General features: G+C 45.6%; 1 protein-coding gene across 1 annotated transcript in view; it reads right to left on the reverse strand.

The window, feature by feature from the left end:
* Nucleotides 1-15,438, reverse strand: part of smad7 (SMAD family member 7) — a 19,574-nt gene extending 4,136 nt beyond the window's left edge. Inside the window, exons 1-3 of the mRNA XM_080847665.1 lie at nt 13,944-15,438; nt 12,850-12,903; nt 8,282-8,353 (exon numbers count right to left, since the gene is read on the reverse strand). Of these exons, the coding sequence (XP_080703791.1) occupies nt 8,282-8,353; nt 12,850-12,903; nt 13,944-14,409 (592 nt within the window). The 5' untranslated portion in view covers nt 14,410-15,438. The remainder of the gene's footprint in view (nt 1-8,281; nt 8,354-12,849; nt 12,904-13,943) is intronic.
* Nucleotides 15,439-18,104: the final 2,666 nt, after the last annotated feature.

An 18,104-nucleotide genomic window follows, 5' to 3' on the forward strand; every position in this document is an offset into this window, starting at 1 on the left:
CAGTGTCAGCAAGGTTCCCAGACAGGAGCAGAGGCAGCCGGGGGGAAACAGAACCTGAATCTGCATGCATGAGTACCCTGCACATATTGAATTCATGGCTTTCTGTGTGAAATGGGCAATCATTAATTTCACCATCATATGGTGCATGCACTTGTATGAGGTTGTAAATGATTCTGTGTGTGTGTGTGTGTGTGTGTGTGTGTGTGTGTGTGTGTGCGCGCACCGACGTTGGAGGGCGACCGGTGTCCTCGTGTTGCAGACTCTATTTCGGTTCAGCTGCACCGCCAGGCTGTCACCGTGTCAGACGGGGTGACACAGCGGCCAAGCGTGCGTCCGCCCCAGTGTCGCCACACACGCATGCACACACACACACTCACAGACACACACACACACACACACACACACACACAGGCCCCACTGTGACTGGGCCCATGAGTTAGTGCCTGTCTCCCCTGCTGGACACTATTCTCAGGTAGCCGCTCAGACTGAGGAGGGGACATCCTGGATCCCAGCACTGTCTATTCCCCACACTTCACTCTAAACTTGGCTCCATTTCTATCACTCCCAGCCTGCTTCTTTTAATCATCTGCTCCCACTGTCTCCACAAAAGAATTGTTTAATCCCTTAGATGCAAACTGGGTCCTCTCTCCCTTTTTTTGGTTCCCCTTTTCTTCTCTGTGTGCTTCTCATATTGTCCATTTGCCATTACAATACTGAAATAGACTGATGTGCTGTTTGTGTTTGGAGCTGCTGGGACACAGCTGAACAGGGAAACCCATTTCTCCTGTCTATTCTCACATTGTCTTACTTGGCCCCTGGTCGCTTAAAAATTATGAAACTGATATGTTGACAACTTTACAAGTCTGCAAGGTTCAGATTACCTACGGTAGTAAAGCAATAATAAACAACATTAACAACCTACAACTTGCCCTAAATTGGATCTGATTATCTAATTTTATTCTTCATTTTTAGCTGCTGAATTTCTGAAAGCCCTACTCATGAGAAAGTGCTGCACACAGGACCTCCTGGTAGCACGGAGTGCAAAAGTAACGTCTGGATTTCAAACGAATCCCCTGAACAATCTGAGGCATTTAGATCCATTGCAGCAGGAAGCCTGGCTGCCCTTTCCACCCCCCTGCCAGGGGGTTTGCCTTGTAATGGCTCCTGTCTTTATGAGTTGTGTCCACGCAAGCTGAGACTATTGGGCTTAGGAGGGCAAGGAGGGAGAGATGGAGGAAGAGAGGGAGGGGGGGGAGAGAATTAGAGAGGGAGAGAGGGAGGGGTGAGAGAGATGGAAGAGAAAAGGGAGGGGGAGGGTTGGAGGAGTCGCTTGAGCGGCGCAGGACTGGAGACAGCAAGCAGTCTGGAAAAGTTAATGATTACTTCTGTCTGACTCCACACTCTGGATCGTTACTATTCCTGGACGTCACACACACACACACACACACACACACACACACACACACACACACACACACACACACACAGGCATAAAGTGCACACAAACACACACACACTAGAAGAAACACACATCCACATACAAAGGAATTTTTGTTCCTGTCCCTCTTAGTCTGACTCTGAGCACACGTAATGTAAACTAGCAAAAAAACAAGGGAAAGAAAAAATCCAAGTTCTTTTGGTATTGATCTGGTTTGACCTGGCTGATGAAGGCTTTGTGTGTGCGTCAGTGTGTGTGTGTGTGTGTCGAGGTGGGGGTGGGGGTGTTACTGCGGTGACTCCAGGTTCCCCTCCCCCTGGATAAGCCGCCTATCCTAATGGCACTGTCTCCCCGACAGACGCAGAGGAGGCTCCTTCTCCATTCTCCACAGTCCCCGCACCGTATTCACGCTGGGGCATGTCTGCTCAGTGGGGTCGAGGGTCACTCCAGACGGAGATTCCTTTTGTTTCCTCCACATCTCCTTCCCAATTCTAACAAAGGCGCAAACAACCTCATACTCTCACCAGACCACACAGTTCAAACAAAGTGTCCCTCTCAAACAAGACCATTTATCATTTGAGACGCATCAGATGAGACCGACATGCTGGTTGCTGGAAATTCTTGCCACAAGAAATTCCATAAAATCCCCCGTCTTTCCCAACCCTGTAGAGTCTATTACATAGGAGAGCTGAGCTGGAGTCGTGGGGGTGGGGCACCCATCACCTGTCACTCTTAATTACTGCTCTACGACTTCTAACAACAGCAATCATTCCACAGTCCCAACCTTAAGTTCAGACACCAGGGCTAGAGGGCCGTGGCACATCCCCCCTTAAAATGTCTTTCTTCTGATACAACTATTGCTCAAGACATTCTCCCACTACAGGGCAGAGCTAACAGCCACAGGCGTACATGTGTGTGTTCTGATGAGACAACAGAGAGATAGAGAGATAAAGAGAGAGAGACTAGGAGAGACAGAAAGAAAGACAGACTATAAGAGACAGAGAGAGAGAGAGAGACACTAGGAGAGACAGAGAGAAAGAGAGACTATAAGAGAGAGTAGGAGTGACAGAGAGAGAGAGAGAGAGAGAGAGAGAGAGAGAGAGACTAAGAGAGACAGAGAAAGAGAGAGAGAGTTGACAGAGTGGCTTTGTTTCCCAAGCTCTGTCTCTGTAGGATGCCCGTGCGAGGGAAGCCAGTTAATAAAGGAAATTGCCAATTAGGGAAAGGGCATTACATAAGGGAAAGATGTTGTCCTGTCCGCCTCCCTCCCACCCCGCCGGGAACTCCAAACACACTTCAATCACAGGAAAGCCACACATAGGAAGGAAATAGTTGACTTTCCCCCTCCCTTATTTAGAGGTAAACAAAACTTAACCAATACAATGCAATGCCTACATTCTTAGAGATTTCATACAGCCTCTACCGAACAATCTGAAATGCCATCAACTTCACAAACTTTAGCTTAGTTTTCCAAGTTTCCAATGGTACACATAATGGAAGAAGGCTTTGAATTCAGGTGGGAAACCTACTTTGACAATATTGCATGGAAGTACTATGCTAGCCCCTTCTCTTGTAGAAGTTCAGTTGTCTTCAATCTGTTATTATCTTCCTCCTATCCCTCCTTCAGCCCTTCATGACTGACTGGATGTGTCCACTACCAACGAGTGGTGGCCAAGGTTGATGATGTCATCAACTTCGATGACCCCTCAGTGGCCTGTCCTGCGAGCCTCGCTGCAGAGTGCTCTGCGCCACCAGCGGAACAAGCGCTGGCATTGTTTCCCATCCAGGATGTTAGGGATCTCCGTGGGAACCAGGCGGCTCTCTCCACTCCAGGCAACAAGTCAGGCCAGTCACCTGTAGACCTGTTTTATCCTCAGGGCTCTTCTCCTCAGCTTTTATCTCGTTATTCATTATTACTGGTTACCACCAGACAGCCACATATCCATCATCTATCAGGCATGCCTAAAGTCAGGCCAGACAGACTGCAGTAGTCAGAATGATGATGGTGATGATGATTACCACGGTGGTGATGATGATGATGATAATCATGATGAAACAGTGATGAAGCCTCCCTCAGAGATGCACAGATCAGACACACACACACACACACACACGCACGCATCAGACTGGGAATGTTCGCCTCTTCGGCTTCCCCTTTTGATCAGCCTCATACAATGGGTTATGTGAAAAGCTGCTGCCTTACAGGGCCAGGGCTAAACAATGGCCATCTTGTTCTGGGCCTCCCACTAACACACGGAGTCTAAGGCCCATCCTCCTCTCTCCTGATAGGTAAAAAAAAAACTCCATTGGTTTCGGCCTCCCTCGAGAGCAGCAGTTGAACTGGAGGGAGGAAGTGATGAGGGTTATTCATATTGTTGTGGTTGTGGAGGGGCCTCCCAGGGAGCTTGGCTGTTTGATTTCCTGAGGGCCCATCTCATCTTTTTCTCCCCCCTCCCTCCCACTCTCAATCAAACCAAGGGCCTCTGAGAAATGCCTGGCTTCTCATTGCTGGTGTTTCACTGAGAATTTTTTTTTGAACGTCCTCCACTCCTTTTTTTTTCTCTGCGCTGTTTTTCCAGATTCATGCAACATAATGACACTGGGTGGGGAGCCGTGGCTGGCCAAAACCAAAATTAACTCCCCGCCAACAGCCTCCTTGGCCTCAGATTTTTGGAGAGGAAGTAGGGAGTAATGAAAGATCCTTGCTCAAGTCAACTGAGCAACAGGGCTGCTATGAAATTACAGGGAACTGCCTCTGACCCTGCCTTTTTCCCCTCCGAGGAAGAAAAACAAAGAGGGAAAAGAAGTTTTGGTGTGGAGCGAGGTAGAGCCAGAGCGCCGGATTGATCAGACTTTTCTAAAGCTGGAGCAGAACCTTGGGAGCTCTCTGGAAAACTTTAGAGTAAAGCCTCGCTCGAGTGTTTGCTTTCTGCTCCAAGGAGGCCACTATTACTTCCCTGCGCAGGGCCTTTCCCTAAGACATGATGTCATTTCCTGTGCTGCCCTTTCCTTTTTTTCGCTAACCCAAACAACCAAGGAATGCACTGGGGTTGGGGGTGGCGGAGGTGCTAAGCTGCTGGCATCCAGTCTTTGGGTTTCACCTCTCGTGATGGTGGCCATTGAAGGCTGATAGGGACATTGTGAGCTGACTCCTGCAGTGGGTAGGTAGGGCCCCCTGAGACATTTGCTCAACACAGATCTCCAATGATGCCATTTATTATTTGCACCACTGGAAAACCACATAATAAGAGAGAGAGCAGTTCCATGGAGCTGTACAGACTGGTTGGTACATTCACCAGGCTGGACAGTGAGTAGCCCCGGTTGGCCGCCCCCACTATGGCGGCAGGCTGGTTTAATAATACACCTCTAAATTTACCCTGGGGGAGGAAGCGCCTCTGTGACAGTGGGCTGTGGGCCAGCCCCTGTGTGGGTCACCTGATCCCATCTGAGGGCCAGGGTACAAGTCTCTCAGAGCTGCCTGGGCAGATCCGCTTACACTGGCACTCCATGGCCGCCCGCTGGCATGCCAACCTCAGCTCCCCCCTCTTCTACGGCTGCCCATCCAAAGCGTGCACACACATAGACCTTCAGTGGGCACACACATACACCTTCAGTGGGCACACACATACACCTTCACACACATACACCTTCAGTGGGCACACACATACACCTTCACACACATACACCTTCAGTGGGCACCCACATACACCTTCACACACATACACCTTCAGTGGGCACACACATACACCTTCAGTGGGCACACACATACACCTTCAGTTTGAGCAGTGCTAGCAGGAAAGTAAGCCTAAACCACCAACAGACTAAACGCATATCTACACACAAACACTCCCCACATATCTATAAAAAAAGAAAAAAGAAACACACACACACACACACACACAGTGTATCAAGAGTATCACACCTAATTTCTGAACTCATCCTGATCTGAGTACCAAATATCTCAAACCTCAGGACGCCCCTCAAACTCCACCGATCTTTAGACCTAATCTAGTCCTAGCTGTTGGTCTCATCTCCCTGCCTGAGGGAGAGAGGTCCTGCCAGAAGAGCTGCTTGGATGGGATGGGACAAGACCTGCACTAGGGCCACAGGGGCCAAGAGCTACAGAGAGCAGCCAAGTCCAGGGCTCGGTCCATGCCTCTACTCCACTCAGCTCTCAAGCCCACAGCTCCCTGCACCGGTCACAGGGATGACTAGAGAGGAGCTCCAATGCTCCCAGTCTGGCAGGCAGCCTAGTCTACATGTCCTCTCATCTCTGTCATAGTGAGGTTAACTCTTAATAACACCCACATCTCAAGACAAACAGCCGTCCGTCCCCAACAACAAATCATCCCTGGTGGCTGGTCGGGAGCCCTTATGCATTCTCCCCGTGGCACCTGAGAGCCAGATGCCCAGCACACCAAAGCACTCTATCGGGGGATGTTGGGTTGTGTCCGTGGCTGTTTACTTTTCTGATGCCAACTAGTTTGATATAAAATCGCTGCCAACATTTTTACAATTTTGCTGCCAAAAATATTGTTTAATCGACATTCACTCCCCTGAAAAACAACAGGTAAACTATGCTTAAGGAGTTATAATTACCGCCAGTTTGATTATTTAATTAATAGTCACTGAATGTGTTATTTTTGCTCTATACGAGGGCAAACATTCCCCTTGCTCTTTTATTTGCTGTATGTGGCCAGTGGAAAATCCGAGCCTAGTTTAGTGTAGCTGGTATTTTCCACTAGACAACACAACAGCGTTTTACACAAACACCCACAAAAAAAACACACAAACACACACTTCACCAATAAAATGTAATAACAGTTTGTTTGTTCAGGAGCAGACCAGGTTTTGGTAGAGAAAAAAAATGAATTTGTTTGGCCAAATAGTATGTAATCAATTCAGAGGCATAAAACCTTGCATGTTTGAACATTGTTAAATTCAGTCAGTCATTAAGAATGTATTTAATAGATTTTCAGCATGTGTATTGAGAAGCAAAGCCCCTTCTCTCTCTCTCTCTCTCTCTCTCTCTCTCTCTCTCTTTCCCTTACTCTCTCTGTCCTCCTCCTCCTTCTCTCCTCTGTAAATATGTCTGGAGCACAACATAAAAAGGGCAGAATGAGTGAATTAAAAGGTCAACACGGTGCCTCCAGGAGGAGCATGTTTCTTTTGTGCGAGCCCTGGAGGGATTGGACTTTTCTTCCCTTGCCAGAAAAATCAAGTCCTTGGCTCCAGGCACACGGGGCCTCTCTCCCCTCCACTCACTGTGTCCCATTCACTGGGGCTCCGCACCACACAGACCCCGCCAGGAAGGAAAACAGGGGAGGGGGAGCATGCATGCCTTGGGGGAAGGGGGGAGGGGGAACAGGGGAGGAGGCAGAGGGAGAGAGCAAGCAATAAGGGAAAAAAGGGGTGGTGGGGGGTGGGGTGGGGATTGACTCCAGTCTACGATTTCACAGTTTGTGCGGGGTCTAAAATGTGTGTTTGGTTAATGCTGCAGACTTCAGAGGCTGGCTGGACCCGGGGCGGGGCGGGACAGGTCTGGGTTAATGCCTGCAGACTTTATTTATGTGGCGCACAGCGAGCTCCAGAGCACCCAGCGATTCCAGCCCACACAAAAGAGCCCTGAGACAAACGCTCAGGCACCTTCACAAACTAATAATAATACCAGGGTCCCGAGGAGAATAATACCTCCAGAGAACATCTAACCTGTAAATCTTGCTGGATATAAAGCCTTGCGTGTGAGTGTGTGTGTGTGTGTGCGTGTGAGTGTGTGTGTATGTGTGTGTGTGTGTGTGTGAAAAGCCTGGACTTTGAAGTTATTTCAATGCCGTGGCTAAATGGTGTTAATGCATCAATGCTGCTGGAACAATGCACCCATGATCTGGGAGGTTGTATACAGACCCCCTGTCTCCTCTGGCCCTATCTCCACCCCACCCCTACCCGACCCCTAACCCAGCACAGGGGAGAAGACATGGGCAACCCACACCACTGGACCCCAGAAACGCCTTTAAAGTCCCTGTAATGAGAAACATCTGCATGGGCGTGCAGAGCACAGAGAACAGATGAAGAAGTGAATTCTCCATATTTCCTTTTTTCCCCTCTTTCTTTTCCCCTGTTGTGACCCCTCCACTGCCCAGCCCAGCCCAGCTCATAAACACCATCTCATGTAGGTGCCCATTCCAAAGTACAACCCTGGAAGAAGCAGAAGACGCTACTCGCCAGCCCCATGCCTAGAACTGAGTACAGCAGTTAAAAGACTATTCCAAATCTTTTTCTCTCTCTCACTCTCACTCTCTGTCTCTCTGACACACACACACACGCATACACAGGCATGCCACTCTGTTGCAGAGTTGAGGTTATGAAAACTAATAAAAATGACTTTACAGAAAGGATGTGAAAGCATACTTCAAAACACAGGCCTTTCAAAACTGTCTGTTAGGAAACCAGCCCCTAACATGGCCGACACAGACATCTCTCCATCTCACAACACGTCTCAGTCAAAGCAGGCAACAGTGACAACAGCTTCTAACTCCTCATGTGGTTCCTTCCTTTTACATATTTGTTAATTCAATGTTCTGCTTTCTTTCTTTCTTTATTTTATTAAACAAACCAGCATGGGGACAGAAGGAAAGAAAGACTAATGTTAGCAAAGGCCCTGACAAAAGCAAGTGGGGATCTCTATAAACATAGCCCTCTCTCTTTACACCATACTGTGGGGACAGAAGTCCACCCTCCAAGTGATTTACAGCATTACAGGACTGTTGGTGGTGGAGAAGAGGGAGGAGAGAGGAGAAGGCAGAGAGATGAAAAGATACAAGAGAGAAAGAAAGAGGGTCTTACCAGAGAACCCCACAGGGGCAGAGTAGACAGTTCCTCCAGTTTCAGTGGAAGCAGGCACAGAGTCTGGAGAATCTGCAGGGAAACAGGGAAGGAGCAGTGAGCAGCTGCAGGCCTGTCAATCACAACATGAAATCAATCCCTAATGAAGACACTGGAATGACAGTCAATCCACTCGAAACTCCAAACATACACAGCGAAACCAGACACACACTCGTAAACACATACACACACACACACACACACAAAGAAGTCCTTGATGTTTGAATGAAAAACAGAATACAAAAAAATGACATGAGGCTGAGCTCTTACTGGCATTTAAGTCCCAGAAAAACATTTGAGGACAGGAAGGCCCACATTAAATTCTCACTGAGTCACAAAGCTCAAAGACAAAACATTCTGCTTCGTGTCTTCCCAAGCCCAATGGAATCCTGGGAAGTTTGGAGGAACAGAACTCCATTAGGACTCTTCCGGAAAACGGAGACCATATTGGCATGAGTGACTGAGCAGGAGGAGGCTTGGGCAAAAACAGTTCCCTTCCAAGATATTTTTTTTTTCAATAAATGAAGGCAATCATATTTTCCCTTTTCGCTGACAAAATACAGCCCAGAATAAATAAGCGGTTTTGAGGAAAAGAAGGTTTGTGGAAAACATGTTGGTCTCCACTTATTATCCCTGCGTGTCACCCCTAATAGGAATATACAGTTTAGCAGGATATACTCCATCAAACCAAAAACAATGAGGGAGACAGGAAATGGCCGCAGCCTTGAAAACTGTGTACAGTAAATTTTCTTGCTAGCAGACAGAGGAAACACTCTCTCTCTCTCTTTCTTTCCCAGTTTAACCCTGTGTTTCCAAAGTCCCTTGTCACCAACAGGATGATCCGAGTGGACTACACAAATATGAACACACAAGGAAAGTAATCGCGAGACACAATCAATATACCATCTAAAAATCAACAGTGTCTGGGCAACCTGTGGTGCTCCTCAGTGATGACACATTCAATTCATTGTGTGTCAACTAACATGGATCTGTGCCTTCCACTGTCTGTCAGCCAATAAGCTGACTCACAGAAGCAGTTTCTCTCAACGAGGTGCAAATTAACAAACTTGTGTTGTGCTTTCTGTCCGTTGAGGGGTTGTGCTTTAAAAGTCCTGGGTTCTGGTTCAGACATACAGAGAGAGAGAGAGAGAGAGAGAGAGAGAGAGAGAGAGAGAGAGAGAGAGAGAGAGAGAAATGGACAGCAGCTGAAAGGCTTCTGTGCTCTGAGCATTCCCTGTGCTGTGGTTGTCCTAACGAGATGCATGGTCAAGTGCGAACCTCTTTCAGGGCCTGCCAGGACAGGGCTGGTTTCCTGGGCACGGTTCACAAACCACAGGCTCGAGGTGCTCTCTCCCAGCCAGGAAGCCCAGTGAGGACAACTTGGCCGAAGAGTCGAGAGAGGGAGGGATAGAGAGAAAGGGAGAAAAAGAACGAGGGAGAGAAGGAGAGTGAGAGAGGCAGCGAAATAGGGAGATATGAACGAGCCTAGAGAAAGAAAGAATGTGTGTGACTGTGTATGTGTGAGAGAGTGAGAGAGGGAGAGAACGCGTGAGAGGAAAGAAACATAGAGACAGGGCTTGGGCTTCAAACACTTCATTATTCATTTTCCAGGGAGCAAAAACAAACGGGCATTTTACGACAGCAGCTTTGATACTGACCGTCTTTTGCCACACCGAGACGAATTGACACATACCCCTCACTTTCCTCTTAACTTTCTCTCCGTCTCTCCGTCTCTGATCCCTCCTGTCTCCTCTCATTTATGAAATCAAGGCAGATAAATACTCTCCTCTTTGAAGTTCCTCTTCATATGTTTTTTTTTGCTTTCTTGGCTAGAATTATCACATTAGAAACTGCTAACGGACCGGGCTTCACTGTGACCCTCCCTTTATGCTGTATCTGGAGGTCTGCTGAGACGCTAGTTCCTACTCCCAGGCTGAACCAGGGGCAGACAGGCCTTCTGTGGGGCTGAACCAGGGGCAGACTGGAGGCTGGAGCCAAACTGTAAAAGGCTGCTCTGTTTCCTGCCACCAGCGTCTTTAGGGGCTGCCTGACGTGGCAGCCAGCTCAGCTCGCTGACGGCTTTGCTCTTTGGTGCATGAGGATTCCTCCAAAAATACTTCTCCTCCTCCTACCCCAAGCTGACCTCTGCTTCCTTCTGTGAGACGGCTCTCCATCTCCAAGCTAGCATGCAGCTAACGCACACAAACTTTAAACAGAACTACAATAACAAAGGAGTTTGTGCTGAATTTATGGTGACTATAATGATTTGCAAAACTGTATGGGAAGTCAGCTCAGATCTAAAGCTAACACTTACATATAGCCTTCAAGACACAATTGAAACGTAACATAATTTAAGTGAGTGTATGAGTGTGTGACTTAACTTGGCAAAGCGCTGGTGCAAAATAGCCAAGGGGCCACCTAGGGCAGATCCTCACAGACAAAAATAGATGTTTAAACAGAACTATATCAATTATTTCATCCAAATGACTGTAATTCTCGGTCACCCAATTTATAATGAACCCCCAGAGGTATCTACAGAAGGTCCTGGTCTTTTAGAGCTAGAATGGTTGAGGAGGAGAACACATCTAATAATCATCACTTGGTCTGAAACGAGACTGTCATGTCAAAGAGGTATGTACTTCATTGTGTCATTAAACCTGAGACAGAAGCTCTTCAGACTAGCACTTTAAGGTGACTGATTTTCAAATGACCAGCAACCTGTTTTTGCATATGAGACATACAGCATTTTATAGACGCAGGAGAGACAGGGAGTATGCAAAGTGAGACTGCTGGGGGGGGGGGGGAGGGGGGACCTTTCCCCAACTCAGTAATCATGTGTCCCACACAAATCTCTTGCAGCATGGCCTGCTCGTCTCAGTAAGCCAGCCAGCCCCTCTCAGATACCTTCCATTGTTCTATTAATATCTGTTCTCCCTCCCACCATCACTTCCCCCTCTCTCTCTTCTGGTCTCGGTGAATGATACACAGAGTGGTCTTCGAAGAACCACAGCTGCAGGGACAGATGACTTCCTCCTGCCCTGTTCTGATGAAAGGCAGCCACTCTCACTCTCTGTAGGACTGATGTTGGCTATTTCTAGGGTTTCTTATTGTTTTCTCCTTTGTCTCCTTCTTTCTCGCTCAGTGTCTGAATTTTTGGTAAGCGCCTCGCATCCCTCACTGGGAACAGTTCTCTAAAAAGACCTCCAGAAAAACTTTAAATGGTTAATGGGACAGGCATCCTCACAGGAAAAAAGCCTTCCACTCTATACTTTCCTCCCAAGCAGTGATGGCCATGTCAAGGTGGGCTCAAGTCCCCAAGTGTTGGCTAGAAACTCCCATTAAAGCTCTGTGAGTCATTTCAAGAGCCATAATGTAGTTCTGAAGAAACAGTGAGTAGCAACCCTCCTCATAACATAACTCCACACAAACATAAACATCATCAGTGCTGGCACAGAAAACCACAACACAATCCTTCAAATGTAAATTAAACTGTTTAAATAACTTAAAATGTCAAACTTAACTACATTAAATCAATTTAAGGCCTCCAGGTGACTACTGCTATAGGCCAACAAAGCGTCTGGGGGATGACTCAGTTCGAACCTGGTTAATGAATAGTAGGTAATACAATATTTGTTAGGCTGACAGTTGAACTGGCAAAGTTTTAGATATTTCAAACAAAGATTAAGAGGAAATACTTAAAAATGCAAAGCTAACTCCTTGTTATGGATAAAACCTGTAATACCCAGTAATACCCATCAAAACATTCAGCTTGAATAGAGATCATTACCTGCCTACACGCACATGCCCATGAGGAGAGAGCAGACAGAAAAAAGACTCCCATAACGTCAGACATCTACAGATTCATTCCACAGATAAAACATGGCACCAAAAATCTTACTGCCTTTCCCCCTGTGTGATCCACGTTTCCGATTTCCTTCTAAGTCACATGCCTCCCTCCTTCCTCCCTGATTTAACCCCCCTTCACCACCACAATTCCCACCTCGCAGATCCAAAACACAAGCCCTGGTGCCAATGCTGTTTATCTGTTCTGCCAGGTCACCCCTCCAGCCAAAAGTTTGTGCAGACAACCACTCTGGAGCTGGAGCCAGGCTGGAACTGGCCTCGGCCTTGGCAGCCATCCATTCTATTACAGAGTGCTGGCTGGCGGGCACACAGTATTCTGCCCACCATAAATCACAACATCTCAAGGAGGATCTCAGTCTGACACAAAACTGCTCCCAATACCTACAGCACCTGACATCAATCATATCCAAACCACAACATGGGGTGGCCAGTAATCTGTTAGCAATGCTTTCCACCAAACAGCTGAAAGTCATTATTACCACCATAGTCACCTAACTCCCTGACTGTAGGTTATTGTGAAGATGTAAAATAAAAACATCAAAGATGTATGCTTAACATCTATTTTTTCCGTTCTTCTTTATTTCCAAATCTACTTAAAAACACTCCAAGTGAATATACAACCTAGATTATTTAAAAATGTCTCTATTTATTAAAAAACCACTTACCAGGTGGTTTAAGAAAGTCCATTGGGTATCGGGAGTAGGGAGGAGGGGGAGACTCTGAAAAAGAACAGCAGAGAAAAGACAGACCATGAGAAAAGGGCGAAGATTGAGACTTATGATAACAGTTGGCATTCTTTCGGAACACTGTTTGTCTAAGCGGCGAGGGTTGGAGGCAGGGCGGAGAGGCGGCGATTGCCTTGATATTTAGCAGGGAGATAAACAAGGGAGCGCCTGGCGCCAGGCTCCCGGCCTATCTGCGGTACAGGCGGGGGGAGATACGGGTCTCCTTTGGCTGAGCTAAGGAAACTCTCTGGGTGATGAACACTAAAACCTTCCACACACTCTGACAAAGCGCATCGACAACACATTCAGAAAAAATACGTTTAAAATGCTGATCCAAATCTTTACTTTGGAAAACAATCCAAAAACATAACATATACGAAAAAAGCCTGACACATGGAGAAAATTCGCCGGCATACGTAATACAGTTAAAAAAACAACTTTTAATATAACACTGCTTTGTAATTTCAAGAAACGTCATAAAACATTTACAATAATTCAAAAACAATTACGTATAATTATCTAAATGTTTATATTTGACAACGTTTGGTTTACTGTAATAGCATGTTATTTTCGAATGATAGACTCTAAAATTAGGAAATGTGAACTCACTGAGATTCAAGACAGTGGGCTTAACTGATTAATAACTTTGTTGGACCTAGCCCAATAATGGACTGTTTTTTTTTTTTTTTAAATACCGTTTATGACATTTCAACCAAACCAGTGATTTAATAGCTTAATTGAAGGGGACTTTAAATTACAGATCACAAAAAGTTGTCTCTCATTATAACAGAAACTTTAATACACATCTGCAGTCCAATCATCAGGACATTGTAATAAGATGCTAGTATGCCTGCAGGAGTAGTTTTGTACTTGGCTTGAGCCTTTTCGGCCTACCATATGCATAATGTAACCTCTGTACATCTCTTACAAAAGTGTATTATATTAAACAACTTCCAGGCATACATGGCAGGGCAATTTTGATAATGCGATCATCATTTACTTAGTTCACACGTTCTATTGTTTGAGAAACTTACCAAGTTCACAAAGCCGGCTCATGTGGTGTGGATTGCAGCAAACGAGTTCTGGGTTTATTTTCCCATAGGATTCACAGCAAGATAGCCTCTTTAGTTCCGAGGAATGCCTAAGGTCCGGCCACCTGAACACTTTGAAGAGCAGCAAAGGGAGGGAATAAGACTGTTGACCCAGTTTGGTGTCCACTTTGCTGGGTAGGAGAAGACAGGGGCTCCTGACACCCCCCTTCGACTCTACCGCCTGCAAGAGCACCTCCAATTGTTTCTCTTTAATTTTTTTCAGTATGGAATGGGTCAGTGCTTTCAGCTCAGCCTCTGTTCCGGGGTGAGATTTGGCAACCTTAGTGGATTTCCCCATGCAGCAGCCCCCGGAGCCATGCGCGCTGCTATCCGCCTCCCCGTCGCCTTCGACGGGTGCGCGGCTCCTCCAGAGTCGCCGGACGAGCCCCGATCGTTTGGTCCTGAACATGCGGGACGAAAAGAGGGTTTCCCGGCTAAAAAACGAGCATGATGTCCGCAAATCATGAAGATTCCGGGATCCGAATCCAGGCAGTGACAAGCAGCCCGAGACAAGATTATGAAAAAAATGAGAACTGGAGAAGCAAATACAATCTGTAGCATACGCCAGTCTTTTTTTTCTTCGAAAACCCTAGACGCCAACTTATAAAATGCGCTATTATTTCTTAGTCGTGTATAGGAAGCTACACACGTATGTTGATGTTTAACATGACACTGATTTGAAAAACTAAGAAGAAAGTATACGCATATAAAACGATGCCGTTTAAATAGGCTACAGAAATAATGACCGCTTTCATGAACGAAAACGGGTGAGCAGCATCGAGAATCTTTTCCTATGATTGGAGGGTTGTATATTCTACCTGTGAGAAAAGAAAATATAAACTACGCGTAACGCTACATTCATACCATTCCTTCAACAGTTTAAAATAACATTTAGCTAACATGTAAGCGTAGTCGGCTATAGGCTACCTAGGACCGGTGAAAGTGTTTGAGCGCTGAGTTTAGGCAAAAACCCAAGACTGAATCCCATGTATGAAGGACAACCGCGTCCTGCTTTTCTTCCAAAATAATCCACACAATCCTTGATCCGATTGCAACATTAAAGGTCTAACCAAGCCTGTCGCCCGTCTCGTCTCCCTTGTGTTCCAAGCTGTATCCGTCGAAACTAACGTTGGTCCTCCAAATTCAGTCGATTTGCAGTAGATTCTGATGAAAAATAGCAATCTTCTAGATTCCCCAAACGAATGAGCAAATCTAGGACTTAGGATACAGTTACCTCGCCAAAAAAAATCGCTTGGAGTTAAATAGTTGCGTCTCGTGTCCGTGTCAGTGGTTTGCGTTTTAAATATCCGTGTTTAAATTCTCAGCCAGGCTATCCTTCAGCAGCTTTCCTTGTGTTTTGTCAGTTAACCTCTATTCCAACAGCGGCTCTCCGTGCCGGAGGAACATGCAAGCGGAGCGGCCACAAAGAGCTGATGCGATCCTCACACAAGGTCTGAGAGTGACGCGAACTGCCCAAGTGCCCTTGCCTCTCTCTCTCGCGCTCTCTCTCTCTCGCTCTCTCCACTATCACGTGGTTGTCTAGACACCCTGTCGCTTTAAAAAAAAAAGTGATTGTGTTGCGCAAACAAGAGATCAAGTAGCTTACTACCAGAGAAATGGCTTTGGAAAGAAAGTTGCATTTTTCTAACGCTTAATTAGCCTAGCCACAGTCAACTCTATTAAAAGCTTTTTGGGCAGTTTTCTGCGTCTTGTGAACACAAATGTTAAAGTTTATTTTGATCCAAAGATATAGTAGACTATAGGCCTATGTGTGTCAAACTAGCGTGTAGGCTATATATTTGTATATATTCAAACTATTCAGAAACATTAAAATATCTGTTCCAAATATTCAGGACCAAAGGTGATACGAGTTTTACCTCAAAATCTGCAGATAGGTCTACCTCTATAAATTAAAGGATAAGATGATTATTTGACTGAAAACGATTGATTGGAATGTCTGGAGTTTTGTATTGTTATTATTATTATTTCGACACTTGTGTAGGCATATAGGCTAGGCCTTCGGCATGCAACAGTCTCCCTGAGGTTGCGGGAACTACTGCCGCCATCTGGCTGAACATCAGATGAGATTATCCCCAGGCCTGGGAAACTAAAGCAGGGTAGGCCTAGGTTACATTATATCAAGTTATCCCTAATATCAATATAAAGAAGATTAACCGAAGATATTGCCTGTATTCGATGCTTATATAGGCTACACAAATATTGTTTGTACAAAATTGGGTAAATCACCTGTCATGGCTACTTCAAACTGTATCAACTTTTGAAATGGCCTAACCACTGTCTGATAACCTACATTGTATTAAAATAAGAATATAGACTGCAGTTTGCCTAGATTAAATGTATCCACTTATAGCCTAGTGACTTTGCACACGTAGCATAGGCTATTTTGGCAGTAGTCTATAGCCTGGGTAGATCCATTTCTGAAATAACATTTTGCTTAGCTTGTTGGTGGGCTAATATATATTGTTAATGGTGGTAGGCTATACGTCATTTTTAAAGTATTATAAAGGAGCAACCTTATCATCCCAAATAGCATCACAGATACTCTGGAAATGTTTATATACGTTCAGTTGAATGGAAATCTAAATAGAGGGGACTGGGGACATGACATTTATTATTGTCTAATGCTGAAGTCGGCTAGATAAAAAACAACTGAAAGAGAAGGTAGACCACGTGTCCCTTTTAAGCTGCCAGACAGGCTGTTGTGTTGGCGCAGAAGGCCACTGGAGCCTAATTGTGTCCTAGACAGTAGGAGAGGCGTACTATGTTAATTTGGCTGCCAGTCAGCGTCGCTGCAGGGCAATGGGAAGGAAGGTAATGATGCCGATGTGTGTGTGTGTGTGTTTGGGAGGCGCCTCCAGTCAATGGCTCAGTCCTATTGTTCGTAGATTCCCCACTGGCGCCGCACAAGAGCTTAGCTCACCGAGCAGACTTCGGCATTTTAAGGTAGTCTGGCAGCCATCACACGATGTTGTTGGCAAACGGTAGCTCAGCTACTCGTTGCTTGCGCAGTGAAGTCAAGCTGTTGCTCACAACACCAGGAAGTTGCGCTACTGCCACATCAATCTCGAGTGTTTTCCCTATTTCAAAGTTTTGAACTGCGGTCTGTAGATGGTAGGATTAGACTACATCGCTTTATACATTGATTCAAAACATTGTTTGGCTCCAAAACATACAAATAGCAAACCGTTTTTGCGAACATTTAAACCTTTGTCAACATGGATATTTTCGAGGGCAATATTGCCACCCAACAATACAAATAATTAATTTCCTTCAAAAAAACAAAAATCTCACATATCCTATTCTTTTAGTCAACGTTTTGTTTTTCACATTTTCAGTCATCTGTCATACATTTTTAACATTAACCCATGTAGGGTAAGCACTTATGTCTCCAGTTTATCAAGGTATCTGAGACCCTTGTAACAATACAACAGTTTGTCAGTTGCACTTGCAACTTTTAGGCATATTAAGCCATTGCTGTCTTAGATACTATGGGATAAGCAAATGATTAATGAATCCTCACTGGTAATACACTTTAAATCAGCAAAATGGTATGAATTCAGAGTATATAACATTTACCTCTTTTAAAACCCACATCTAATCCAAATGTTATGATTCACATCATTCAAGCTAGCTTTCATTACAGTTAGCTACATCTTGTAGAATTGATACCAGCCCAAAGTGTTCAGTTAAGACGAAACTTCATCTCTGTGAAGAGTTCGGAAGTCAGTTGATCCTGACCTGTTCTGTGGCCAAAGGTCACTTCAGTTAGTCAATCCTGGGGCGGAACAAACCAAGGACATACCCAAGAACGTACCAAGGGCTTGAATCAGCCACGGCATGGAATAGTAGGGGAGAGCGGGGTAATGTGAGACATCGGGTAATGTGAGACACCCCCTGTATCTAGGCTAAGGAACACATTTTTGGTCAAATGACAATTATGTTTTCAAGCCATTCCCATTCCCCCCTTGCCATGAAGGAGAGGTTGGTGCTGGTGCTGTGGAAAGTATGTTTTTGCACAGAAATGTGTTTTTTGCATGTAAAAGTAAATTTTCTTGATGTGAACTAAATCAACTGTTGTGTCAA

This window comes from Sprattus sprattus (genome assembly GCF_963457725.1).
Source record: "Sprattus sprattus genome assembly, chromosome: 11".
Taxonomy (NCBI): Eukaryota; Metazoa; Chordata; class Actinopteri; order Clupeiformes; family Clupeidae; genus Sprattus; species Sprattus sprattus.